The 27,385-nt window shown below is 41.8% G+C and overlaps 1 protein-coding gene and 1 pseudogene across 6 annotated transcripts in view; both read left to right on the forward strand.

Annotated features, from left to right (window-relative positions):
* Positions 1-13,842, forward strand: part of PTCH1 (patched 1) — a 69,490-nt gene extending 55,648 nt beyond the window's left edge. For 4 of the 6 annotated variants that reach the window (XM_023524469.1, XM_023524472.1, XM_023524471.1 and 1 more), the window contains 5 exons: positions 493-630; positions 3,977-4,119; positions 7,392-7,491; positions 8,018-8,272; positions 9,937-10,485. In XM_023524469.1, coding sequence (XP_023380237.1) covers positions 493-630; positions 3,977-4,119; positions 7,392-7,491; positions 8,018-8,272; positions 9,937-10,485 — 1,185 coding nt within the window. Of the gene's footprint in view, positions 1-492; positions 631-3,976; positions 4,120-7,391; positions 7,492-8,017; positions 8,273-9,936; positions 10,487-11,013 lie in introns of those variants that run through there. The other 2 variants (XM_023524468.1, XM_011382197.2) reach the window with 1 other exon arrangement.
* Positions 13,843-18,605: 4,763 nt separating this feature from the next.
* Positions 18,606-18,983, forward strand: LOC105306925 (annotated as a pseudogene).
* Positions 18,984-27,385: the final 8,402 nt, after the last annotated feature.

The raw sequence follows: 27,385 nt of genomic DNA on the forward strand, positions 1-27,385 counted from the left end.
GGTTAAGGCAACCAAAAACTCGAAAGTTTCAACTCAGTGACAGTTGAAGGATAGTCTGTGATAGTTAAGATCAAAACAGAAGGAAATAAGTTGTTTGAAATTTGTAGCTAGTGATGATTCCATGTTTGTGTAACTAACTCTTCAAAAGTTGCTCTGGCGGAATTTTGAAATTTTTTTGCTTTATAGAGTAGGTATATTAGAAAAACAATTTTCAGTAGAATACTAAACTTTGCCTTTATGTACCTCTACTGCCTACAGCTGTCCCAAAATTATCTCAAAAGTCTCCTTTCCCAGCAGGGAAATGTTGAATTAGGAAATAAAGACAGTTATTGGAAGTTACAGCAAGTCAGCTCTTTCATTATATTTGGGTCCCAGGTGTTTCTCTCAGCTCTCCATCTGAAGCGAGGCCACATCAGGGCTTGAACATCTCACTTGTTTTCCACACCTAGAGTGTGTTTATGGCCAACCCCTCATCCCCCTGCGTTCTTACAGGTGACGGTCCTGGCTTTGATGACGGTTGAGCTCTTTGGCATGATGGGCCTCATCGGAATCAAGCTCAGCGCAGTGCCTGTGGTCATCCTGATTGCGTCCGTCGGCATAGGAGTGGAGTTTACCGTTCACGTTGCTCTGGTATGGAAGATGTTGCCAACTATAACTGTGACAAAGCAGCACATTTCCTCTCGCTCTCTTAGTCTCCAAGTTGGGAACCTTTTCATTTTCTCCATCATCAAGAACACGCCCGGTTCACAAACCATGCAAAGGTTTCAGACTGGCACAGACATTCCCTAGGAGTGGCTAGAATTTGCCTGGACTCCTTTCCCTCTTAGGGAATCTAAGGAGAAGGGCATCAAAACAAAGGTGAATTTTTACTGGGCCGGGTCATCAATAGGCAGTGTCATCAGTGTGTTGAGTGAGCCAGGAAGGATTCTGTTTATTTGGTGTTGTCATTAGTGTCATCACAGGTCCTCAAGTTGTCGACTGTGTTCCCAAGATTAGATGGCGTGTGTTTAAGTACGTGCATGTGTGTTTTGGGGTGTGTGTATGTGCACACACAAAAAATCACAATAATAAAGTGGGGATAAAATTAGAACACACGCACGAGCTTACTGGGGATGGTATAATCAAGAGTGCAGCTAGTTGGCAGCTGAGGAGCTACCTTGGGGCTGGTGAGCAAAGGTGCAGGTGCTGAGTGTTGAGGAGCTGCTTTCCCAACTGAGCCCTCCAAGCTTCTTCACCCTTCCATCCTCCAAGTATGAGAATTAGTGTTGCTCTCAACAGGAATTTATTTCCTCTATCGTCCTGTGCCCAGTCCTTGTGAATGCTTTGTTGGAGGAAATTAAACTTCAAAAGGAGTCTTAAATCCAAGAGACAAGCCCATTGTCTGTATTTATCAGAGAATTATTCAGAAGCCTCATAGCAGTGTATAAATTATGTACCATCTGCACTTGTGCTTATAGCCTAAGTCCTTGACAGAATAAATACCGCCGTTTGGGAATGCCTCAGCTAGGAAACCGAACCTTGGACTTGGATCTAATTACTTTTAGCCTTGCTTTAGCAATCTCTAGCATTGATTTTCTTTGGACTCAACTTATGGCACCTGCGTGTCTATATATATGCCTCTGCCTTATATCTCCCGTAGTCCTTCCACAGGAGTCTTTCAGGGTCATTTTTATGCAACTTAGAGATTATACACTTTTGTGTTTCAGAATGAATGTTTTGTTGAAGTTGACCCATTTTTCTCCCAGTGTATAACAAAAAACTGATAATACAGAAATAGCATTCTCTAAATATCGAGCCTTCCCAAGTGACTTTTCTCCATTGACCTGGGAGGAGGGAAAAGGATTTTTTTTTTTTCTTTTTTGAAAAGAAGAGCCCAATAGCCTAGAGCTCAGAAACACATTCTAATCTCATTTTTTCAAAAAAGGAAGAAACACTGCATATGAGTTAAGCCTCCATTTTATTCTGATATGAATGAAATTTTGGTAGCTTGCATTGCAAAACATGGACAGATCTGTCCTAGAATAGATTTTTACAAGGTAAATGCACACTACAGTCTAAGCTGCAGCGGCACTCCAAGTCTCTGCCTGTGAGCTGGTATGAACATGAAAACACACACCAGAGTGGAATAAACAATTAAGGAATGCCTCTACTGCTCATACAAGATTTAATTCCTAGAATTTAAGGAGTCTCAAGAGCCAGTTTGGTTTTGTGAGCAACAACCCCTACTCAGTGTTTTAAGCCCCAGTCTTTATCAGGAGACTATCCATCTTCAGGACATGGTGTTCTTACCCTAGCCCGTGTTTGAAAATCTTAAAGTGGGCAGTTACTGCTCTTACAAGATTTGTAAAATGATGGAATAAGGTTGTTGAAGAGGATGCATTCCATGAATGGTCTTCAGAAAATTGAGGGATTCCTGTTGGTTCACTGTTTTGATAACATAAACTGAGTGTGAAAGGAGAAATCAACTTGACCCTGACGTCATCATGGCCCAAGTACGCACAACGTAACATGGTTCTAGACATCTCGGTGCTTTCCTCCCAAGAGAGAAAGGCAACTAGATTGACCCTAAAATCTTCCAACTTTGAAAGAGCACATGGATATGTAGAACCCACCTGAGAGAAAAGTATGAAGTCATAGTACACCTCGATATACTTTTGTTTCTTGGTCCATTAAGGAAAATAACCTTCCTGTCCTTTTACAGGGTGCATCAGGGATGGAATGCTCCCTGCAGTGTGTCGTGGGCCTGGGTTTTTAAGAAGCTCCTAGCTCTCTCTTCTCAGCATATCCCAGAGCAACCTGAAGTTTCAGGCAGAGAGAGATCTTGTGCCAGGCCCACCTCTCCCTGCTGGGTTCCCACTATAAGACCAGACAGGGTGTAACCCACATTAAATCAGTCCTGGGTCACACTCAAGCCAACAGTCTGATACACCGGGACTTACTGGTAAAACAGCGTTCTTGACCTAGGAGAGCTGTGGGGAACACAGAGGAGGCAGGGATGTGTTCACATGTGATCAGAGCATGCTCGCTTTGAATTTATAGTCCTTTCTTTCTCTTACGATATCCCCCTGGTGCTTAGATGCACTATAAATACATTCATTTGAACACAGCAACAGAAATTCTACGCTCAGTATAATCATGAGGAAATATGTATTTAGCACCTTGTTTTATACGACACTGAGCTAATAAGTCCATTCAGGACAAAGACCTTGACCATCCAAAAAATCAGGCAAGATATTGTCACTTCCGTAACTGGAGATATCTCCCATGTGAATGATGTAAGAGAACTTGAGTGGAGGAGAAAACTCAGGGGTGAGTAGCAGTGAAAAGGGAACATTTTGCTCATTTTTTAATAGTTTTGGTTTGGTTTTTAATTACAGGTAAATATGCTTTTCATCCTTTTTTGCTCTTCAAGATTTATATCAACACCAAACATGATCCAATATCACGAACAGGTCATTTTAGAATAAGCCTAGATTTAGCTAGTTGAATAAACCCACTAAACAGGAAGATCTAAGCATTTCTGTAGAGGCAGATTAAAGCACTTTATAGAGTTTAACCTATTTCCCATTTGCCCTAAAAATATCACAGGCGGCACTTGCAGCCGTAGCATTTACCCTGAGATAACTCACAGATTACATACGGTCCTAACCTTACCCCCAAAGGTTGCCACAAAATATCTCACTTCTTTTTATTATTTTTGAATCGCTCTAGTGTATCAATAGTCTGTAGGAACAAATGATACCATTCTATTTATAGCATTTTGTTTTTAATAGTGGTATTTTCAGTTACAAAATAGAATAACTCTGTTGCTGAAAATGGTAAATCCTAGAAAATGTAGCATTCCTATGTGTGATGTTAAATGAATGCTGGCAGCAAGCTGCACTGTTTTTTTTTTCTAAATGGAAAAGGGGTTAAGACAGCGTTGACCAAGTCAAGTCCAGGACTGTGACCATTTGAAGTCTTCCCTTTTGCACAGGCCTTTCTCACAGCCATTGGCGATAAGAACCGCAGGGCCGTGCTTGCCCTGGAGCACATGTTTGCACCTGTTCTGGATGGGGCTGTTTCTACTCTGCTGGGAGTGCTGATGCTGGCAGGATCAGAATTTGATTTCATTGTCAGGTAAGCAGGGATAGGAGAGAAGACTTGTTTTAAAAATCATCATTTGCTCACGTGACTTCTGTTGCTTATTTCCTTCTGTATCTGGTAGATTGTAGCATGTCTTCACTGTGACGCACCCCCCCACACACACACACACCAGCTTTATTGAGGAATAATTTATAACTGACAAATATAAATCATATACTTAAGGTATACAACATGATGTTTTGATTACCACTATCTGTGATGCCACTTTCTTTTGACTTTATTAACTCAAAGATGAGCCAAGAGGTATAAAGGTAAGCTCTCCTCTAAGGCCATCTTGAGAAAAGATGGAGGATTTGGGGCTGGCAGCAAAGGCCGAAGGATTGCCTAATATTCCATTTTTTGGTATTCCAGGTTAGAAATATCTACAGAAAGATGACTGTGGTTCCCATTAATTGACAGTCTCACCTTCACTTCTTTCAAAACTGTAGGAAGGAAAACTTACAAACACCTAAAATTGTCACCTAGATTTTACTCTTTTAAGACGTGAACATAATGTGCCCAGATTTCAGATTCAAGTTCCCACTAAATTTTAGGGTGCATTTAATATGTGACTTTGGTGTCAAATTTTGGAAATCCAAGCCTAGTTTGGATACGTTTGGCTCTAAAGGCAAGCAGTTTCTGGTGAATTTAATGAAGACTGTGACTTGAAGTATAAAAGGGGAGCAACTTTTCCTTTTGAAAATAGTTTGAGAATAGCAGGGCCAGATCATTTTCTTCTCTGAACAGCATTGAGAAGCAGCTGCTCCTGGATGCAACACTGCTGCTCTGTGGAGGGGCGGGGCCAGAGTCAATAAGTAAAGCTGAACCAAATGTGAGAAATGCCTGGGTTGTTAGCGGTGCTTCAGCAATCTGGTGAGAGAACCTAAACAGGCTTTCCAGGTGTCTGTGTCTGTGATAGGCCTTTGGTTTTCAATAAAAAGAAGAGGGTTTTCAGTTTTAGCCAGTTTATAATGGGAAAAACATCATTCCCCTGGTGTGTGGCATACCCCTTTGGGCAGTTCAGCATTGCGGAGCTTAGCCTTCCTAGAAAGACTGTCAGAGTTTGCCTCCGCTCACGTTCCTTTTGGAGTAAGGCGAGTGAAGAGGTGAGATATCTATTACAGTATAGACCACACTTCCCAAACTGTAATGTGCTTATGAGTCATCTGAGGCTCTCCATAAATGCAGATCAGATTTCGTAGGGGATGGGAGGGTGAGTAGCAGACTCTGCAGTTGTAGTCAGCTCCCAGGTGATGCCCATGCTGCTGATTTCAGCATACACTGTTAATCAGTTAACAGGCCAATTAGTACATTCTTATTTTTCAATACCAGATATATGCCTATACTAGATCAAGGTTTTGGTGTCAGTTTTAAGTTCTTAATTTGATTTTTCCTTTATTTCCTTAGTGTACATTTTTTTCGGGCATTAGCAGTTGTTTTTTTATGGTATAAAGCCATGTGTCAAAAGAGTTTCTTTTATGTAATTTTCCACTCAACACAATGTGACGAGCATGTCATAAGTGCCATTTCACACAACAAGTAACGTGGACCCTGTCCCCATCCATGTAACTTACAGGAGAGACAAGTTCACAGGCAATTCAAAACCATGGGAATCTCAGGGTGTGTTGGGATCTCAGAGGATCTAACTCAGCCGTGGTGGATGCCAAGTGAGCCATGCAGAGGAAACTTAGCCTGAATCTGAACACCCATTAGATGAGACCTTGAATGGCAGGCAGAATCCCAGCTCTCTCATCTAACCTACGGCTTCTTGTTCTCTCCCAGAGATATCAGGATTCTTGTTTCAAGCACTTAAAAGGGCTTCCCATTTTCTAGAACTGGATGGATTAACCTGATAAAGCCCTCACTGGGGTCGGCTAGATGAGCAGACATTGTGTACACTAAGCGTCAGAAATCTAATTGGTCTGTTTATTCTACAGTTAGATGGATGGGATGCAAATGTCTTAATGCCTGCTGCTGACATATGCCTCTGCCTAAAGTTCTAGCAGTTTACATTAGAGTAAGACATTGGCTGCTTGGTTTTTACTAATGCAGCTCAGAAGTTTCTAGTGTTTACAATAGCTGCGAGGTATTTGTATTTTTATAGGGATTCTCTCTCCTTTCATCTAATGTTCAAACATATATAGATGTGGCAAAGTTTGGTGCCTGTTCTGTTTTATGATCAAGAGGACTATTAACAGATATCTTGCCTTCCCTCTTCTCAGAACATCCTAAGCTCCCTTCCCCCGCAGCCCATTTCCAGCAAAATTGCCCTAGAAATCATTAGTTACAGAAACACATAGTTGCATGGAGCCCACCCCCTCCCCCTGTGTGGTGTGTCCGCCAGTGTCTGTCCCTGGCTAACAGGTTTACCTTGGTATTCATGAACGATCCCAGACCTTAGCCCTCAGTGGTGGGAAAGCAGGGCCACTTGTGCACGCTCCTCTTCTTCATGGTGCTGTGGCCTTTATGTTTGAATTGGCTGACGCAAAACAAGAGTATTCAGAGATGCTAAATTGTTCAACAAAAGATTGGCCGCAGAGCAGCCCCATCACTGTGGACCGCCCTCCCCCGCAAATGCCCCAGCAACCACAGAAATGGGCAGGGTTTTCTTTACAGAAAGCTGGTTCCTGTGTTCTAAAAAGGTTTCAGTTGGAGCTGTTTGGTTAAACTGGAACTCACAGAATTCTAGACAGAAAGTTGTGATTAATGAAAGCCCAGGGAAAGCCTTACCTGATACGCTGGAGACTTAATTAGAGATTCTGCTCTAAGATGCAGAAGCATTTCACAGTGGATTAGCTGCCTTGCACAAGTGGGCTGCTTTTCCTCCTGGGCTAAATTGTTTAAATTCTACACCCTTCACTTCATTTGTTTGCTTCTGCTGGGTTTTCATGGACGGGGGCCCCTCTGCATTGTATTTGTGCTTTCAGTCCGCTCAGCCATTCAGTTTGCATTCCATATTTTTGTGTTTGAGTAACACATTCATAAATAACATTACATACCATGAGAATTCAGCAAATTAACAAACTAATTTTTTTTCCTTCTTTCGTGAACTGACACTTTGGTTTGTGGAATGCAGCCCTCTAAATCATAAGGTTAAAAAAAAAAATCTAGTGCTGAATTTGAACCGTAATTTTATAACAGCCTTTTCACCTGTATGGGTTTTGCTAATTTTTGGCTTACGATGTGCTGCAATATTTGGGCACGTGAAGGGTAGCTTAGTTGATCTTTGCCACAGTGAATGTTCCTGTTTCTCTTTTATCTTCAAGGTATTTCTTTGCTGTCCTGGCAATCCTAACAATCCTGGGTGTTCTCAATGGGCTGGTTTTGCTTCCAGTCCTTTTGTCCTTCTTCGGACCGTATCCTGAGGTCAGTAATTATGCTGGGCGTAGTGTGCAGTCAACAGGCCACCTGAATGCCTTTTTTTCCTGTCACTCTTAATTTAGATATTTAGATATATCCACATTACCAATGACTTGCTTTTTTAGTAAACATCTCAAAAACCATGGCCTTTTTTCTCTTCAGTGTAATAGTTTTGGGGATATAGTACTGGTTTTGTTATGTTTTTATTTTGTTTTAAACCAAGTGGTTGACAGCCTGAGTCTTGTACATCTAGATCAATGAAGTATTTTCCACTCAAGATAAATCTGGGCTTGAAGAGTAAAAAGGGTCCTGCCTGCCTTTCCAGTATGAGAGAGCAGAGGGCCATTCTTTTGCTGCAGCTGTCAGACCTTTGGGTCCTCCAAGGTGGCAGAAAGGGGGAGGGGAATACAGAGTAGTAGGGGAGGCTGGAGGGGAGGGGCAGAGGCCCCTGAACAATATTGTTCTTTGAACTTTGAGTGTGGCTAACAGTAGATGAATGATGGCACTTTTAATATGGAATTCTCTTAAACAGGTATCTCCAGCAAACGGGATGAACCGGCTGCCCACTCCTTCCCCAGAGCCGCCCCCCAGTGTGGTCCGCTTTGCCGTGCCCCCTTGTCATGCGAACAACGGGTCTGATTCCTCTGACTCGGAGTACAGTTCTCAAACGACCGTTTCAGGCATCAGCGAGGAGCTTCGGCAGTATGAGGCCCAGCAGGGCGCCGGGGGCCCTGCCCACCACGTGATCGTGGAAGCCACAGAAAACCCCGTCTTTGCCCGCTCCACCGTAAGTCACCCTCAGGGGCAGCCCCTGCCTGCTCTGAGTAGCAAATCAGACAGGATGGAAAAACAAAGTAGAAGTTAGGTGGAAACATATGAAATTGTCAATATTCGACTCTTCTGAAGTGTAAAAATGTCAGTTTCATATAGTTGGATCTTACACGGATCAAAAAGGGCAGAGGCCAGTAACAGCAACGGTAAGTACATGGAGCAGCAGCATATATCTTGTTCAAGCTAAGTACAGTTTGAGCTGGAGGGCCAGAGACAAAGCAGGCTTGGCCTTTTTTATTTTTTTAAGTTGCATATTATCATTTTAGAATGATACTTTTGAAAAATATAATGATCTTTATTGCCAGCAGAAGTGATATATTTTTTCTCTCACTTCTGTTACCTTTAATTGACCTTGGTACAAAATTATTTCAGTTATCATTGCCTAAGACTTTACTAGAAGCTTTTGTGACTCTAAGTGCATATTCTAGGTGGTTGGGGACAAGCACAGCAGCTTAGCCTTTGGTGATTTCAGGAAATCTGTGTGTGACGTTGGGAGCCCTTCTCAGAGGCTCCGAGAGCCCAGCCACGTGTGTCATTCACTCTGTGCTTCCCAGGTTGTCCCCGGTCCCCAGTCCTGAGAAGCACAGCGCAAAACCCACGGAAGGTTCTGAGGCTCATATTTCTCCAACCCTCCGACCGAGAGCCTCCTGCTGTCCCTCCAGGAAATGGGGATTCCAGTCCCAGGCCAGAGCAGGCCTTCCATGAAAGCGAGAGGGGCCAACCAAATAACCTAAATTTTCCTCCTCTTACCCCCCGGGGCGATGCCTGCTGAGCTGCAGTGTGAATCTGGTTTTGTTCAGCGGGAGCCTAAAAATAGGTACAAGCTGAACGACTTTGAAGTTGGTCACGGTCCTTTTGATTGATGTGGCCACTGTGTTGCTCCATGCTTTGTATAGAGACCCAGAAACCAGATTCCTAACAACCAGACAGAGCAGCGCTGTTCGATAGAACTTTATGTGACAATGCAAACGCGCTCTGTGCTCTTCAGTACAGTAGCCACTGGCCACATGTGGCTGTTGAGCACTCCGAAATGTGGCTAGGATTCTAGATAATTTAAATGGAAATAGCTATAGGTCCCTAACCGTTACCTTATTCAACAGAGTGTAGGTATGGACAGTTCTGCCGACGTCCGGCATTTGTGCATGCGAGGGCCAACGGCTCGGCGCTTTTAGAAGAGGAGCTCAGCACGCTGCTGAGCAGGCTGGGGTGGCCGACTGGGAGGGAGGCCGCGCACATGCTCTCTGTCCACAGCTCCGCATGTGTGGGTAGCAGCTGTATGTGTCCAGCCAGCCGTGCTGGAGAAAGCCTGGACGTAGGAGTTGGAAAGCCTGGCGTAGGTGCTCCTCCGCCACATCGTGAGGTTCTAAGCAAATGGATCCTCTTACTCTCTCGGGGGGCGGGGGGTGTGTGTGTGTAAAACCCCCACAGGCGCCCCCCCCCCAGGCCTCTCCAGACATTTGTGAGGTTGACTGAGCACTTGGTTGAGAAGAGCTGTGCATATGTGTGTGTGGGTGGCCAGGCAGGAGCCAGAGCCAAGAAGGGAGGGCTGGGAACACCGGGGGTGATGCCTGGCCTGGGGTTAGCGCCTGGCCTGCTTTAACCTGCCTTCACCCTCTGTAGGTGGTCCATCCTGAAGCAAGACATCACCCGCCTTCGAACCCTCGACAACAGCCCCACCCGGACTCTGGGCCCCTGCCACCTGGACGGCCAGGCCAGCAGCCCCGGAGAGAACCTCTCAGAGAAGGCTTGCGACCACCTCCCTACAGACCGCGCAGAGACGCTTTTGAAATTTCTACTGAAGGGCATTCTGGCCCTAGCAATAGGGACCGCATGGGCCCCCGAGGAGCTCGCTCTCACAACCCTCGGCATCCAGCGTTCACTGCCATGGGTAGCTCCATGCCCGGCTACTGCCAGCCTATCACCACCGTGACGGCCTCAGCCTCTGTAACTGTTGCTGTGCACCCCCAGCCCACCCCCGGGCCTGGGCGAAACCCCCGAGGGGGCCTGTGCCCAGGCTACGAGGACTACCCCGAGATGGACCCTGGGCTTTTCGAGGACCCCCACGTGCCTTTTAGTGTGCGGTGTGAGAGGAGGGATTCCAAGGTGGAGGTCATCGAGCTGCAGGACGTGGAGTGTGAGGAGAGGCCCCGGGGCAGCAGCTCCAGCTGAGGTGTGTGAGGCCAAGGGACACAGGGGCACAGCAAGAAAGCTCCTTGAGGCTTGAGGAGCTTGGAGCCCCTGGGCATTGGTGTGTTCCAGACTGAATGCCAGCGACCTGTCTCATTCCCAAGGCAACGCTGCCATGTCCAAGCTCTGTCATCTTTGGAGAACTAGTCTTGTCCCCAATTGGGTCTCTCCCCTCACTGTTAACTTGTTGAGGGTTAGCGCCACTTAACAAAGGTGCTAACAATAGCACCTTTCATCTATTTTTCAATCCTTGTTAAAGTGCCATACAGGTATGTATGATACACACATAGCTCAGTGAATGGTTACAGAGTGAACACATCCGTGTCCCCAGATCACGGATCAAGGAAGAGATCGTAACCAGCCCCTGGAAACCCCTCCTGTCCTCACGCAGGCCCCCACCATCTGGATTTCTCATACCATAGATCGCCTTTGCCTGTTTGTATGCTTTATAAATATGGACTCCTATACCTGTTACTTGGTTTGACTTTTTTTTTTTTTTTTCTTTTAAAGGGTGAGTAAAATCTGAAGCAAAGAGGCCAAAGATTGGAATCCCCACCCCCACCTTCCCTCCAGACTGCTTGAAGAGAACTGCTTGGAGTTAGAAAGATACTGCACCAGGGTGGCAGTTCGTTGTTACTGTAACCGATTGTATTATTTTGTGAAATATTCCTATAAATATTTAAGAGGTGTACACATATGTAATATACAAAGGAACAGATGTAAAGAAGTGTGATCTGGGGCTTCTCCACTTCTGCCCCAGAGTGGGCAGTGGGGAGGCCCCAGCAAGGCCCCTCCCTATTTGTACATTGGTCTCTGTGCCACAACCAAGCTTAACTTAGTCTTAAATTTCAGCATGTGTTGCTGCTGCTTAAATATTGTATAATTTACCTGTATAATTCTATGCAAATATTGCTTATATAATAGGATTATTTTGTAAAGGTTTTTGTTTAAAATATTTTAAATTTGCATATCACAACCCTGTGGTAGTATGAAATGTTACTGTTAACTTTCAAACACGCTATGCGTGATAATTTTGTTGTTGTTTAATGAGCAGATATGAAGAAAGCACGTTAACCCCGGTGGCTTCTCTAGGTGTAGTTGAATGCGATTCTTCTGTTTGGCTGTGTGTGTGAACGTGTGTGATTCCCCAACGTACTGTACTGTGATTTTTTTTTTTTTCCTTTTTTTTTGTTTCTTTAACTGTCTGTCTAACCCTTAGTGGGCTCTGCCCTGGTCAGGCTGGAAGAGTCAGGATACTTTTCTTGCCTAGTGCCAGTAGAGGGCTAGCGCCACCCTAAACATCGCCTTATCCTTTTGCCAGACTCACTTCAGCTCGTGCCTCAGAGGAGATAACTTCCTTCAGATGGATCTTTGGTGGTCGTTGGAACCTCAGGGTACAGAGATCTTCCTTGTCGTTCAAGAATTAGAGAACACACCTCATGGTGAGCCTTGGCTGGGCCATGAATGTGTTATGCAGCCTTCATTATACCTCTCGTGACCAACACGCACACACATGCATACCCTCCTCCCACCAAAAAAAAAAAAATTTAAGAGTAGATTGAAAATGTTTTATGGAGACAATGACCCTGCTACAGGTATGAAAACCTGTTCATTCTGGACCCATAATAAACCCAGAGGTGATGTTTCGAGTCTCTACAATTTAAACTCTCTTTCTTCCTAAACTGCACAGTGGGTTGGGGCTTTCTGGATCTGTTTGCGTCTTAAAATAGTGAGCATCCAATATGGTGATGCGGAATTAGAAGTTCTGTAGGATGTGAACTTCAGAAGGATTCTTCTCAGTGTTTGCATTAACATGATGGGTGCATACTTCCTAAGTAAATCCTCTCCTTCCTCTCACTATCATTAGTGTTCTTTCTATGTGGCATTTATTGACGAGCAGGGAGATGCTTATTGTACACACCCCACTGAAGAATGGATATGGAGGCAAGTCTCTCAACCAGGCATTACTTTAAAGATTTGCTTCTGTATCAATTCTATCTCTGAGGCTTGGTCTTCCTCAGCTCTTAGCCTGAGAGACAAGCGAATGTCGGGGAAGCACTTGACATCCAGACTTAAGCTACTATAGGAGGGCACAAATGGCAGCTCCCATCATGCCCTCCCATTTTACGTGGAAAATTGTAATCGAAAGGCAACGGGCCCCCAGGTAGTACCCAGCAGTGCAGTGACCTCAGATCCTAAACTCATCACAAAACTGTAAGATACTAATTAGAAGCCACCTGTGGCCACCAGGTATGTGTGTTAATATGCTAGGGGCCCTGACGGCTCCACCGCTACTGTTTGGTGCCTCTGTTAGCCACACTGTCTGTCTACCTAACACCCAGCTCTGCTCAGAAAACTTACGTCCTGCGTTCAGGAGAGAGACGATGCAAAATTCTGAGGCCTGCTTCCCTGTGCCTCGTGGCATGCCCTCACTCCTTTCCTGAGCCCAACTCGTGGGGCGCATGACAGCTTGCCCAGCCACTGCTTTCTGCACAGCGTAGAATTTTCTCTCCGATAGTCACATTGGCAAAGGGAGAACGCGGGGGCTGGCAGGCAACTAGAATTTCTCTCTCCTTAAAATAGTTTTATTTTGTCTGTCTTGTTTGTTCATTTGGATGTTTTAATTTTTTAAAAGAAATCTTTGCTGATATTTATAATTTTGTATCATAAGAATGTTTTCCTACAGTATTTGTCATGCCAGTTTATAACAAAAAGAATGCAGGGATTTTTATTTCTATTGGAAACACTATTACAGCTATGTTTTACTTTTGAACAGAATTTTTATTTGTATAGAGTGCTTACTAATGTTAAATAGTTCAGAGTATATAACATTTTCATTAAGGATTCATGGTAGGTTTTAGTGTAAGGAGTTTAAAGGAAATAAATATTCAAACTGGGTCTCATTGTCTGCCAGTTTTGGTGGAAATGGGTTTGTGTCATTTCAATTACAAAGATAAAAGTATGCCATATAATTTATTTATATGAAAATTTATTTTTGTAGTGTACATAGTAGTCATCAAGTCTTTTGACAGAAGTATATTTTTAAAGAATTTATATGTGATGAATCCATAATGTCTGGAACTTTGCTGAGACATGAGTGGGGCACACTTTTCATTGTAAAGTACAACAAGGAAAAGAAAAAGTTTTAACAGTGTTAAGAGAGTGAGATCAAGTGAATAATCATGCAATTGTGAAGTGTGTATTAGTTACCATTTGTGAACTAGTGTGGTTCTCATTTTAAACTTTGGAAGGCAAAAATGTACAAACTCTCTAAATATTAATGTTCAAACACTGATAGAAGTTCTAACATGAATAAAAAATAATATAACTTGTTGGTTATGTCTTTGTTTATAGAATGTTTTTTAATTAAAAAATTTTACAAAGGCAGTTAGTATGGCAGGCCATCATAAGCTTTGTTTTTTTTTGTCTTGCCAACCTTGTTAGATGCTTGAGTTTTTTTGTTCTACTTCACGAAGGCATTGTTGACGTAAAGAGTTCGTTTCTATTTGCTGACACCAAGCAAGTTCTAAATTACCAAGCAAAATGATCCCTTCCGTCATCTCTTAACGTCTTTATTTTTTTATGCAATGCCTAACAATTAGAGGGAACATTTATAAAGACAAATTCAATGATTATTAAAATAAAGGTGTTTAGTACAGCTGATAATATGGGGCTGATTGAACCTGACACAGAAATGTTATTTTCTGAGTGTTTATGATATGATTATACCTTATCTTCAGTATAGTTACAGAGGAAAATCAGGCCAGAATATCATCCCTATTTGACAGCTGGAAGCAAGGAGCGCTGGGGAAGAACCAGAGACCCAAATTGCTATGAGCTTTCGGTAAAACGTCAGCAAACTGCAGCCCACGGGCCTCCTATTTTTGTAGGAGGATATAGATTCTCTATGGCCACTTTTGAGTTACAATGGCAGAGTTGAGTAGCTGCAACAAGACTGCATGGCCTATAAAGCCTAAATATTTACAAAGTGGCCTTGAAGACTTTGCCTACCCATCTTATGACAAGATGATCATATGCCAATGATGCTCAAGTATCACGAGATCCACGGATGGGCAGCATTTGACCTGCCTTGGAAGCTTGCTAGGAAAGCAAAATCTTCAGGGCCCCAGACCTACTGAATCAGAATTCCAGGAATCTGTGCTTTAACGGGCTGTCCTGGTGGTTCTGATGCACCAGCAGAGGCAATCCCTAAATTCCTTCCAGCTGAATGTGGCCATGGTTCTATAATTTGACTCAGGCTACACGGCCAGATCTGGAAACAACATAGCAATCCTGACTCCTCTGTGTGGTCTTTCCACAAAAACACATGTTCATCTGTGGGAAAGAGTGGAGACCCGTGAACTCCACATTTGTGTTTTAGGAGTCTGGAGCTAGGAATTCCCTTTTTAGTGCTCTGCCACCACTGTAGGGCAGGATCTCTGTGGAGGGCGCTGGCTCCGGACCTAACAGATTGGAGGGAGGCCCATGCTGGACCAGACGGGCTTCCGCCCTCCCCGCCGAGGGTTACAGTTGAACGACTCTGACTTAGGCAAGTCACTTGATACTTCGGAGCCTGTGTCCTCATCTGTATATAAATTAAAGATGATGCGTGTCCCTCACTGACTTCTGGAGGTTGAAAGCAATGACGATTGTGATGAAATCTGGACCAGAGGGAACATTAAGAGTCAAAATAGAATTAGAACAACTTCTGTGGACCCCACACTGAGTTCTGGTTCAACTCTCAGCCTCTTGGAGTTTCCCCCCTTTAAGGTGACAGGGACCCTCATACAGAAACATCAGTTGCTGTGGGGAGGGTTGCTGTGGGGAGGTTTTGTGCTTGCTGACTCCCTTTTCTCGAGATAGACAGTAAACTCTGACCAAGGAGTAGGATGTTCACGTAATGTCCTTAATGGTTACTTTACCTGGAAAAAATAATCATAAAATAATATGCAGATTTTCTGTCTTACAACCTCATCTTCCTACCTCCTCCTAGTATAATCAGCAATCTGTTCCTAAGCCATCAATAGTGAATTTCATATATAATGCTCACTTGGTCCATTCAAAAGTCATGGAGGAATATGTACACCATGAAACAGCATGGAAAATATTGCATTAATTGGAATCGAATTGAGAAATCTTTCTTTTAGACTTGCTTTATTCCCCCAAAATGACCATTCATTGCCATCTAATCTTATATTCTTTATAAATTACATATACCTAAGTAAGCTAATTTAGTTTTCGTGTTGGCCTAGGGAGACGTTTTCAATCAGATTTGTGTCCCGAAATCCACCATATTTATTCAGGACTTAGGTAAACACAAGTCCCCATTTTTTTTGGCACACCGGACATATTTAACAGCTTCGGGAATGCTGCATGCTGCTAAATTTCGGGCAGCAGCCACGTTGACGTAAAAGCAGGTGTTTCATTTTTGGTAACTGGCAACTGACCTCTCAAAAGGAAAAGTGGAGATGACCTATTAATCATCCAAAAAGAATATTTGCCAAGTTTTAATTACTTTTAATGAAGGCTGAACCTAATAAGAACATACCTCAAACATGAATCTGTTTAATCGTTCACATTGTGATAGAGGGCAGGTTGGACAACATTTTCTACGTAGGTTCCCTACAGGGAAATTACAACTGTCAGCATAAGGATCTTGAAGAGATACTCTGGAACGTGATGGACCTCAGGAAAACAGGGAACCAGGGCTCTCTGTTACAAAAAGAAGAGAGCAATAGACATGACCCAAATTAAACTTGGCATGACCAAAACATGTATGTTGGATATGGCAGGGTGTTTTCACACCTCATCAGGGATTCCCTTTTTGGGGCGAAGGGGACGGGGCCTATCAGCCGAGATGCTGTGAAGGGAATCCACCTTGTAGAGAAAATTTGCCCTGAGAATGAGGCACACACCTGAGAGCAATACCACCCAGAAGAGGCAACCACAGCCATACTTTTCTCAAAGTTAATCGACACCTTTACCTTCCTTTTTCTCTGGAGTGTTCTCTTCATTCATCTGTTCCTTGTCCACAGGGCTTGAGGCTGAGTTTATAGGAACGTGAGATGTAAACTACCAGCAAGGCACAAATTAAGACGGTTAAGAGTTCACACTAATGCAAGCCCAGGAAGTCCCTGTCAACAGCACTGTCTTTGCACACAATGCATAAGAGCCTGAGTTCTTGTGGAGAGGGGTGGGGTAAGGTGGATAAGAATCTGTTTTATTTTTATAAAGAAAAAAATGTAGATGGAAGAGAAATTGATGAGCAAGTTCTGACTGGTGAGTTATTATATAATAATGAGGATTGCAGCATTAAGCCCAAGTCAAAATGCCAAAAGAAAAATCGTGGTAATTACAAAGTTCAATCAGCAACAGCGGTAGGTAGATTCCTACTGAGAGCCTCTTTTACAGCAAAAAGAGAAGCAAGATGAGGCAAGAATGGAGAAAAGCAGAAGGCTTTTTGCTCTGGATGGAGAGAGAGAACAGCTCTCCATCAGAGGGGATATGGTCAGATGTCCAGAAAGTGAGGCCAACACTGAAAAAGACCAAAGTGCCACCGAAACTAGGAAAAGACCATTAAAATGAATAAGAGGTATGAAGAAGGGCAACAATGGAATAGAGTGCCAAAACCTTCTCCTTCAAAACATCTATAGGCTGCAAGAACAGTTGCCAGCCCATCATACCTCATTAGTGTGACTGCTGAAGTGTCAATAAACACACTTGGGCCTCTATCAAGGGATGCTTTCTTCTTTTCCTACACAGCTCCCATCTCACATAGAATCATGCATGGAAGGTTATCAAGAATCATGGGAGTATGTCATGAATAATGGAAGGCTAAAGCTGTATGAGACATTTGCCGTCTTGCACCCAAGAAATCTAGAGAAGCGATATGACATGCCTAACATTAGCCAACAACTTCAGTAGTCAAGTCAGTTTAGAACCTGGATCTAGTTCAATCTGATGTTCTTATTCTCTCTTATTGCCCTCATCCCCACCCCTCAATTTGTTTTACATGTTAATTTCAAGGATATGGGTGACTGCTGTCTACACAACTACTATAGCAAAAGAACTTCTGGGACTCTCAGCCACCATGTGTACATGCATAATCATGCGCACACAGACTATATGTCTGCACTAAAGGCAAGCAGCTGCAATGGGGGAAGCAATTAGCAAATCTCTGAATTATCCTTCTGATTACACTTAAATTCCAAAAGCTAATTGGCTAAAATGTTCCTCCTTAATTAGAAGCAATTAATATGTGAAACTAGGTATGCATTTCACAAGAGAGTTTGCATTTCATGATTGAAATCTCAGTTCATTTACTAATGGTCTCTAATGGCTTGTAATCATAAGGCACACACAATTAAGATGGGATTTTCAAAGTGTGAGAGAGGATGGATGCCTGAATTTATGAATTATTCTTTCATTGCCGAGGACATAGCCTGCAAAACACACATCATGTACACACGTGTCTGCCCATACACACCCACATATGCAAGAAGTCCTGACCTGTGAACTTTGACCCTTTCCAAACTTTCTCCTCTCTACTCTCATTCTCTCGAAGCTTGTCCTCTTTGAGTGGGCTCTCGCAGCGCCAAGGCTAGTAGAAGTCTATCCAAAATACAGACGGTGGAGCCCTAACCTGAGTAGCAATAATACTGGTAATAAAAAACACCGTTTCTTGTGTGATATGTGTCAGGCCATAGGTTATCTCATTAAACAAACCCAATAAACATGATATCAACAAAGATTTAAAATGAGGAAGAAAGAATGCTAAAATGCAGGAGGATATAAAAAAGAGAAAGAGATGAGGGCAGATCAGTGAAGAGAAGAATGAAACAGCAGAGAAATTTGGAATTATGGAGGTGGATTAACAAAGAGAGGGAAAAGGCAAAGCCTAAGTGAGAAGATGGCACTAGCAGAGTGGAAGCCATGATAGGAATTCTTCACTGCACACCAAAGTAATTTTGTGAGAATGGTAGTGTTCTAAAACCAAAGTAGGAAGATAAGAGTATAAAGAAACAGTGCCTTGCTTTCTCACTGTCAGGACATCCTGGTGGCTGCTCTAGGTTGGGGGGCCAGATCACACCTGAGGTAGGAAGATGGTGGGCACAAAAAAGATTAAAAAGTCACTAGAGTCAGTCAACTCTGGACTCTTAGTCATTATGAAAAGTGGAAAGTACATGCTGGAGTACAAGCAGGCTCTGAAAATAATAAGACAAGGCAAAGGGAAACTGCTTATCCTTGCCAACAACTGAGGAAATCAGAAACCCAGCACTACACCATGTTGGCAAAAACATGTCCATCACCACAGTGGCAACAACACTGAACTGGGCACAATGTGCAAAAAATACTGCAGAGCATACTCACTGGCTACCATTGATCCAGGTGATTCTGACATCATTAGAAGCATGCCAGAACAGACTGGTGAAAAGTACATCATGAAAAATTTTTCTTCAGTAAAACTGGCCAGAGCTTGATGCTGGATTTACACACACACACACACACACACACACACACACACACACACACACAGGAACAAAAGTGCCTTTGTTTTATGTGTTAACTTTTTCCTTTATCTTCCTTTAATTTTTCAAAATCTGAGAGTGATAGATGTATTTAGAGCGGGAGTTGGTCAACTATATAGCCTACAGGCCAAATCCTCATTTACTTTGGGTAAATGAAATTTTTTTAGAACACAGCTACGCCTATTCATTTATGTATTGTCTGTGGTTGTTTTCATGCTACAATGGCAGAGTTGAGTAGTTGTGACAGAGACCATATGGCCTACAGAGCCTAAAATATTTACTATCTGTCCCTTTACAGAAGAAATTTGCCACCCTTGAGTATAATGCCTCCAGACCAAACCAAGTAAGTATCCACTCTGAGCCACTGTACAGACAAGTGATACCATTTCTTGCTATTCTCAAACACACCAGGCACCGTTTGGCCTCAGCACATTTGCACTTATTCTTCCCTCCACTGGACTGGACATTTATCACCCAGACAGACACCTGGCTCACTCCCCCATTGAATTCAGGTCTTCGTTGAAACGTCACCTTCCCAGGGAGTCCTGCCTGACCGCCCATTTTAAAATTACAAATACAGTCTCTACCTCAACCCCAGCACATGCTTGCTCCCTTTTCTACTTAATTTTAGTAAGATCTAACATCCTGTATATTTTCCCAACTTATTTACAGTCTTTCTTACCCTATGAGAAAAAGTTAGCTCTTTGAAGATAGGAATTAGGGGCCACGGTATTTACTACCAGTTCTCTGTATCTAGAATGGTTCCTGGAACACAGTGCTCAGGTAAGTATAGTAACTACTATAATTATTCCTATTTTACAGATGAGAAAACTAAGACCCTATGAGGTTAAAAGATTTGCTAGAGATTACAAGGCAAGTAAGGGGGAGAACTGGTAATGGATTCCTAAGTCCCTGGGCTTAAACATTACTGAAGGGACCCGTTTCCATCACTACTGTTTGTCTCTATTGTTCATTCCACAGCTAGTTATTAACCACAGCGCCCTTTCTAGAGAAAGGCACCATTCTAGATTCGAGACAGAATAAAAAAGGGAATATGACCATAGTCCCTGACATGAATGACCTTAAAATCAATTTCTTTCTATTCCCCCATAAATACATAGAAATATATAGAAACATGTATGTGCATTTTTTGGTTTATTTTGCTTTACTTTTATAAAACACGCAAACATAGCATGGAATAATAAACCTATATGTATCCATCACCCAGTTCCAACAATTGGTATCATTTCCCCAATTCTGTTTTGTCAGTCCTCCTCCAACTTTAGATTGTTTGCTGGAGTATTTAAACACAAGTTTTAGATATCATGCCATTTCACCTGCAGATACCTCAGTAAGTATCTCTGAGGACTGTTTTTAAAATCTAACCACCCAGCTATTATAACACCAAACAGAATTAACAATAATTCTTTTATATAACATAATGCCCAATTCATATTCAAATTCCCCTGATTGTCCCAAATATGACTTTGTGTGTGTTTTTATTTTCTCCTATTTTTTTTGGTGTGGCAATAGTTCTGTAATGAACCTGTTTTGTTTCATTTTGAAACAAAGAAAGCAACAAAAATATTTTTTATATTTTAAAAAGAAAGATAAAGTAAGAGATGCACTAAATATTATAATATGGAATACAATCCATCATTTTTTAAAAAATGAATAAATGAAGCAAAATAGGGCTCAAAGGAATGAATATCTCAGGAGAGATGTCCTGGAGGAGAGAGCATTTGAATTTGGCCGTGAAGGGTAGTATTTCAGAAAATAGAGATTGTGGGATAAGCATTATCAATACAAGGAAGAGCCTGAGCTAAGTCCCAGAGGGTAAGAAAGTGGGAGTATGTCTGAAAAATGAGAGACCCATTTTATTGGAGCACATGCCAGACATGAGTCACGTTTCACTGAGTAGAGGTCCCAGGACTAGTAGTTTCAACATCACCTAGGAAATTATTAGAAATGTAAACTCACTGGCCCCACCACAACCCTACTGAGCCAGGATTCTGTGTCTTAAGTTCTCCAGGTGATTCTTAAGCTCCCAAAAGTTTAAGAAGTACACATAGGGACACACTAGAAGAAGGTAACCTTGAAATCTAGCCTAAAGACAATTTGCCAAAACAGGGAGGCCCTTTTGAAGACTATTGAACAGATACCCTATTATGTCTGTTTTAGAGCTCTGAGGAGTGGATGAGAAAAAGGATGGATGGAAAGGGAACTTTGAAGCAAGAAGATCAGAGGAAGCTTTTACAGTGGCTGTGAAGTGGGATTGTAGAAGCAACCTATTGTTTGCTTCCCAGCATCTATTCATTCCTTGGGTCCCCATTAACTCAAATTTCTTCTGGAGGAACCGTCACTTTCCTCTATCTCAGTCTATTTGCTTCAGGTAGAGTTGCCTTTGTCATAGGGTCCAGGGTTGATCATGTGACCTAGACCATCCAATAAGAGCACCATCTCCTGGCCACAGTGATTGGTTCAAGGATGGGAGCTTGAACGAATTACACTCTGTCAGATGTTGTGAGGCTGTGTCTGAAACTTCTAAAAGCAGACATAAGATGTGCTTTCCCATAGAGAATGTGCAGCCTTTTTGTGAGTGGAAGGGGAGAGAGCTTTTCTGAGAAAGGAGCCAGTAGAGAAGAAGGCAGAGCCAACGCAGGAAGAAGACAAAGTTAAAACTGGTTACAACATTTGAACCATGGATCAAGCCATACCTAAAGCTAAATCTATTCCTGAAATATTTAATTCTGAAAGGCTTTTGTGCTCAGGTCAATTGGAATCAGGTTTTTTTTATCTTTAAGGACCTAAACTCAAGGGAGCCATAGGATTCACAGGACATTGACAGGCTTTGGACTTCATTGAGAGAAGAGATTGGGGAAGTCAGAGGTGACTGATAGTGCTGCAGATTGGATTTCATGAGAAGCAGACTGAAAAGGAGATCTGTGTGCAGGAAGTTTATTGGGGAGTGCTCCCAAGGTCAACACCTATGGGAGAGTGAAAGAAGTAGCAATAGGTAGAGGGAGAGGTTGAGCAGCCATGCAATTGGTCCTGTGGGGGACTGAGACTGCCCTTCAGAGTTGACTCCAACTAGGGCAAAGAAACCAGAGCTTTCATCCTCACTTTGACTAGTCATTGTATGCAGGCTGCCACCAGGACAGGGGCATGTGCTTGGGCCAGCTGTCTTTCTTCTATCAAGTATAACTCCTGAAGAGGGACTGAGCCAAGTCATTAGCCACCAACACTCGCACAACTTGTTGAAGAAGGCTAAGTCAGGGTTAGGTGTCATACCACAGTGAATGGCTGTGAGAATATGGGTGACTGCGACTGAAATGAGGGCATGAGGAAGAACAGATGGAGTCAGAGAGGACAGATTTAGTTTTAGGCGGCATCTAAACACTGGAGAAGGTGTTCCCAGAGGTCCAGAAAGACATCAGTCTGGGAACAATGGGAATAAAAACCATAGTTGATGAGCACCTGCCAAGAGAGAGTACAGATAGACAGAAACGAGGGAGGATGGAGCTCGAGGAGCTCCCCAGAAAAAGAAAGGAGAAGAGAGAAGAAAAGGAACCCATGATGGGAGAAATGAGGATCAGTTAAAGAGGTAGCAGAATCAGGCAGTGTTACAAATCCCAAGATAATAGTAATAATAGCAAATACTTATAGACTGTTTATTCGGTGCTGGGCTGTACTCTAAGTTCTTAATTTATATCAACTCATTTCTATAGAAGGAACTTAAAGAAGGTGATGGCCAATGAGTTGAGTGGGAGTTAATCAGTTGTGAGCAGTTAAATTAGGGGGAAAATCTGGAATCTGGGCATAAGACAGGAGGACTTGAAACATGTGTATTTGCTGACTAAAACATAAAAGTCTTCAAAAAGGAATGGGTTTTCTGAAAATTTTATCCCTATTCTTTGGGTTCTTTTTATTTTAATAGTTTTATTGGAGAATAATTCACATATCATACAATTCACTCATTTAAAGTATATAATTCGGTGGTTTTTAGTATATTCACCGTTATGCACCATTGCCACAGTCAATTTTAGAAAATTTTCATCAGCCTATAGTGGTTACTCCCTTATCTTCTCCATCCCTTCAGCCCTAAGGAACTATTAATCAACTTTTTTGCTCTGTTTTGGACATTTCATATGAATGGAAACATACAGTATATGGTCTTTTGTTATTGGCTTCTTTCACTAAATGTTGTCAAGATTCATCTATGTTGTAGAAGTATCAATATTTCATTTCTTTTTATGGTCAAATAAAAACCCACTGTATAGCTATACCACATTTTATTTATCACTGGTCAGCTGATAGACATTTGGGTCATTTCTGCATTTTGGTGATTATGAATAGTGCTGCTATAAACATGCATGTACTAGTTTTTGTGTGAACATATTTTTTCATTTCTTTGGGGTATATATATAGGAGTAGAATTGTTGATCATATGGAAATTCTATGGTTAGTAATTTGAGGAGAGAGATATACAGGAAGAGAAAGTATTTTCCAACTGAAAATACATGATAAAAATAAAACCAAACAGCCATCCTAAGGAATGACCTAACCTGTGAGATTTCATTTCTTCAGTACCAAAGAGATGCCATATTTGGTTTTCAGAGTAGTCATGGATTTAATCAAATCCAAGCCTTTTCTATCACCATCTGTTCTTAGAGGAAGAGGATAGGCCCTTTGATCCCAAAAACATATATATTTTGCTTGCAAAGAGTATTATGCAGCTTGTGATAAAGTCTGAGTTGGATTCAATTTAACCAGTATATGCTCGAATCTTTTGGGGTACCTTAGTTCCCACTAAGGAGCTAGGGAGCGAACAAATGATGTATAATGCTGTGTATCAGATGATTAAAGGATACTAAAAGGCAGATAGGGGTTAAGTTTCAGTAGGAGATAAGCAGAGCCCAGAAATTCATGGGCAGGAAGGATCATTGTGAGCTGACAGGATAGTTTTGGTATTTCTATGGAGGGAAGGATTGGTTTTTGAGATTACCTAACTACTGCCACTCTATGAATGAATGTCCAGGACAGGATGGGAGCAGAGACAGTATTCAAAATAGAGTTTGACATCTCTGCCAGGTACGGTGCTTTACATTCACTCTTTTACTTACCCCTTAGAACAAACCTGTGAAAGAGACGTTGTCCCATTTTATACTTTAACATACTGAGACTTAGAGAGTGTATCAGTTAGGGTCCAACCAGAGAAACAGAGCTAATAAAAGATATGATAGATAGATAGATAGATAGATAGATAGATAGATAGATAGATAGATAGATTTTTTATTACACAAAATTGGCATATGCAATTGTATAGGGCTGACTAAGCAAGTCCAAGCTCCTCCTTAGGGTAGAGAGGAAGGGTAGATAATGAGCAGGCATAAGCTAAAGCTTGCTGTTTATAGGAGAGAATTTCTAAACTTATGGAAGGCCTACCCTCTTTTAAAGGCCTTACCTGATTAGGTCAGGCCCACCCACGACAATCTCCTTTTTGATTAACTGAAAGATAATTGATGAGGTATTTTAATCACATCTGCAAAATTAAATACCTGGGAGAAGATGTATGCAAACTTCAAAATGACCATTGCTTCCCTTCTATTCTCCAATTCTCAAAAGAGAATAATCCTAATCAGAAACATACTAGAAATAGAATGCTGGGGACTATAGTTGAGCCTAGCCAAGATGACACACCAGAAACCATCTCAGAAAAATTAAGTAACTCTGTTGGTCAGTGCTCTATTCCAAGGAACAGAATCCATGCTAGTTTGTTTAAACAAAAAGAGATTTATTATAAGATAATGAATGGTTTCCAGAGTTATTGAGAAAACTGGATAAAAAAAAAAACTGTGGGCTGAGTTTTGAGGAGCAATAGCAATGCCACAGAAGCAGACCACCGAGAGGCTTTCTGCCCCTTTTAAGATCAAGAAGCCACCAAACTGGAAAGTTCTTAACAGCTCCGGCACAAAGCCACCACAACCACACTTCCCAGGAGAAACACCAGAAGCAACACCAATATGTCCCTGAACTCACTTCTGTTTTCTGCTTTCTCTGACTGCACTAAATGGGTGGGACCTTCTTCGTTCCCGAAGAAGAGAGATTTGCGCATGTGTCAGTGTGACTCCTTCCTAACCAATAGAAACTCAGAAACAGACATTTTAAAGTCTCAAGGGGGAACCAAATCAGCATTCCTAGTAAACATCACCAGTATCGAGGTTCTGGGTAAATGATACATAACTCCCAAATCTAAACAAATGGATTTTTCTAACACGATTGTACAACTTCTTCCAGGGAAGAAATCCCATAATAAGCCTTTGTTTAAGAGAAATAACCTTTCTTCATGTAGTTTGTTCAATACATGTGTATGCTCACAATGTATATGTATTGGCTACATACACATGAGAGGCCTGATAAGTGACATAGCAAAACCTATATCCATATTTATTTGTGACAGTTTGACTATCTGGAAGATCAGAAAATTCCTTGTGGGTCTGCAGAGATCATGTACTTACCGACACTGAAAAAATGTTCATGACCTATTAATTAAAAAGTAAATTACAAAAAAAGCAGTCAGTACATTATAACTTTGTTTCTGAAAAAAAGTATCTTTATACAAGAGCAGAGGCAAAGTCAGAGAGAATGTACATTTTCATTATATTATTCATACAAGCAATATTCAATATCATTTATTTACAATAGTGGAATGTTAGTTTTTAATCATTATATATTATTACTTAATATGTTCTATTTTTCATTATTTATGATATAATGTTATTTCTTTATGTTATTGTTTTGTGTGTATCTGTATTTTTTAATGGCTCTGCCAAAACAATCTTTATGTTACAAGTCCCTTTTAAAAAAAGAGATTTTATTATTGTCATTCCTCACTTGTTTTCCCTCCTCTTTTCCTCTCCCCCTACCCTTCTTTCCTCTCTTTTCTTTTCAGACTGCCATTTTAAAAAGTAGCTTTTTTCAGAGATTTCTTACAAGCAGCCACAAATCATCACGGAAGCAAGGAGCCTCCAAGGGCGTCAGGCGGGTAACTTTGTGGAGGATTCAGACGTGCTCTGGGAGAAATGAAGGCAGCCTGGGCCCTGGGAGATGCTGTGACGCAGGGCTGGGCTGTCCTGCCCTGCCAGCAGACAAAGGGACCGCTGCACATGGGAGGCAAGCAGATGCCAACAGACAGCTTTTGTGAGTCCCTTCATGTTAATTAACTTTTGTGAGAACCTTCATGTTAATTAACTTTGCTTGAGCTTTCCCTGGACTTGAAAGCTTTGGAGTGGTTTGTTTTTGTAAAATGCTTTGACTCCAGGGAGAGCAGCTTCAAGAGGGAAAAAAGGAGAAACAAAAAGAAAGAAAGGGAAAATTTTTAAGTGGGGCTTTGCTTACAAGGAAATTTCTTCCCTTGGCTCGTCTTTCCCCTTCCCCCACAATGACTGACTCCACCATCAGAGAGAATTTTAATGGCCTTTTTCTTATCCTAAAAAATAAACCAGAAACAGACTTCCATGGCTTTGCCTTGTCCAGCAAAGACAGGTGAGTGAGTGAGTGAGTGAGTGAGTGAGAGTGAGTGAGTGAGTTAAAGGAAGCAAATTCAAAGTCTGAGGGGCCTTGGCCTAATTTATTAAACAAGTTAGAGAAAAGGGGCCACGGAACTAGATTTGTGGAGCCAGTTCTGTAAGTGAGCAAACTTGCCCATCCATAGAGCATCAGGACCTAGGTGAGATACAGGTTGCTGGTGTTTCCAAGACTTCATGTGTCTGGACCTGATGTTAGAGTCTAACAGGCCAAGTAAAATGAGGAAGCACTGGAAAGTGAAAAATCTGGTCAACACTCTAGTTCTTTATAAAGTCTACACAGCATCAAACTACTGATTTACCTTTTTTTCTCCCATTTTATTGTGAAAAAATTCAAACATATTGAAAAAGTTGAATCATACAATTAACACTCATATATTAACAATTTACATTCTGTAATTAATGCTTTGCTATATTTGCTTTTATCATATACACACCCATCTATCCATTCCTCTTACCTGTTCAACAAGTCATCTTATTTTTCAAGCTTTTTGAAGTTGCCGGCATCAGTATACTTCACCTTTAAACACCTCAGCATGCATCTATTAACTAGCATTCAATATTTGTTTATGGTTTATGGAATTTTTAAGTAAATTTATATACTGTGAAATGCACAAATTTAAAGTGGGCCTTTTGATGAATTTTAATAAATGCATGCAGTTTAATAAATGCATACTGTGAAAAGTTGCAAGAATAATACAAAGATCTCTCATTTGTCTCTTACCCAAATTCACTACTTTCTTAAAGCAATTATGAACAATTTACATA

The sequence above is a fragment of the Pteropus vampyrus genome, unplaced genomic scaffold (assembly GCF_000151845.1).
Source record: "Pteropus vampyrus isolate Shadow unplaced genomic scaffold, Pvam_2.0 Scaffold465, whole genome shotgun sequence".
Classification (NCBI taxonomy): domain Eukaryota; kingdom Metazoa; phylum Chordata; class Mammalia; order Chiroptera; family Pteropodidae; genus Pteropus; species Pteropus vampyrus.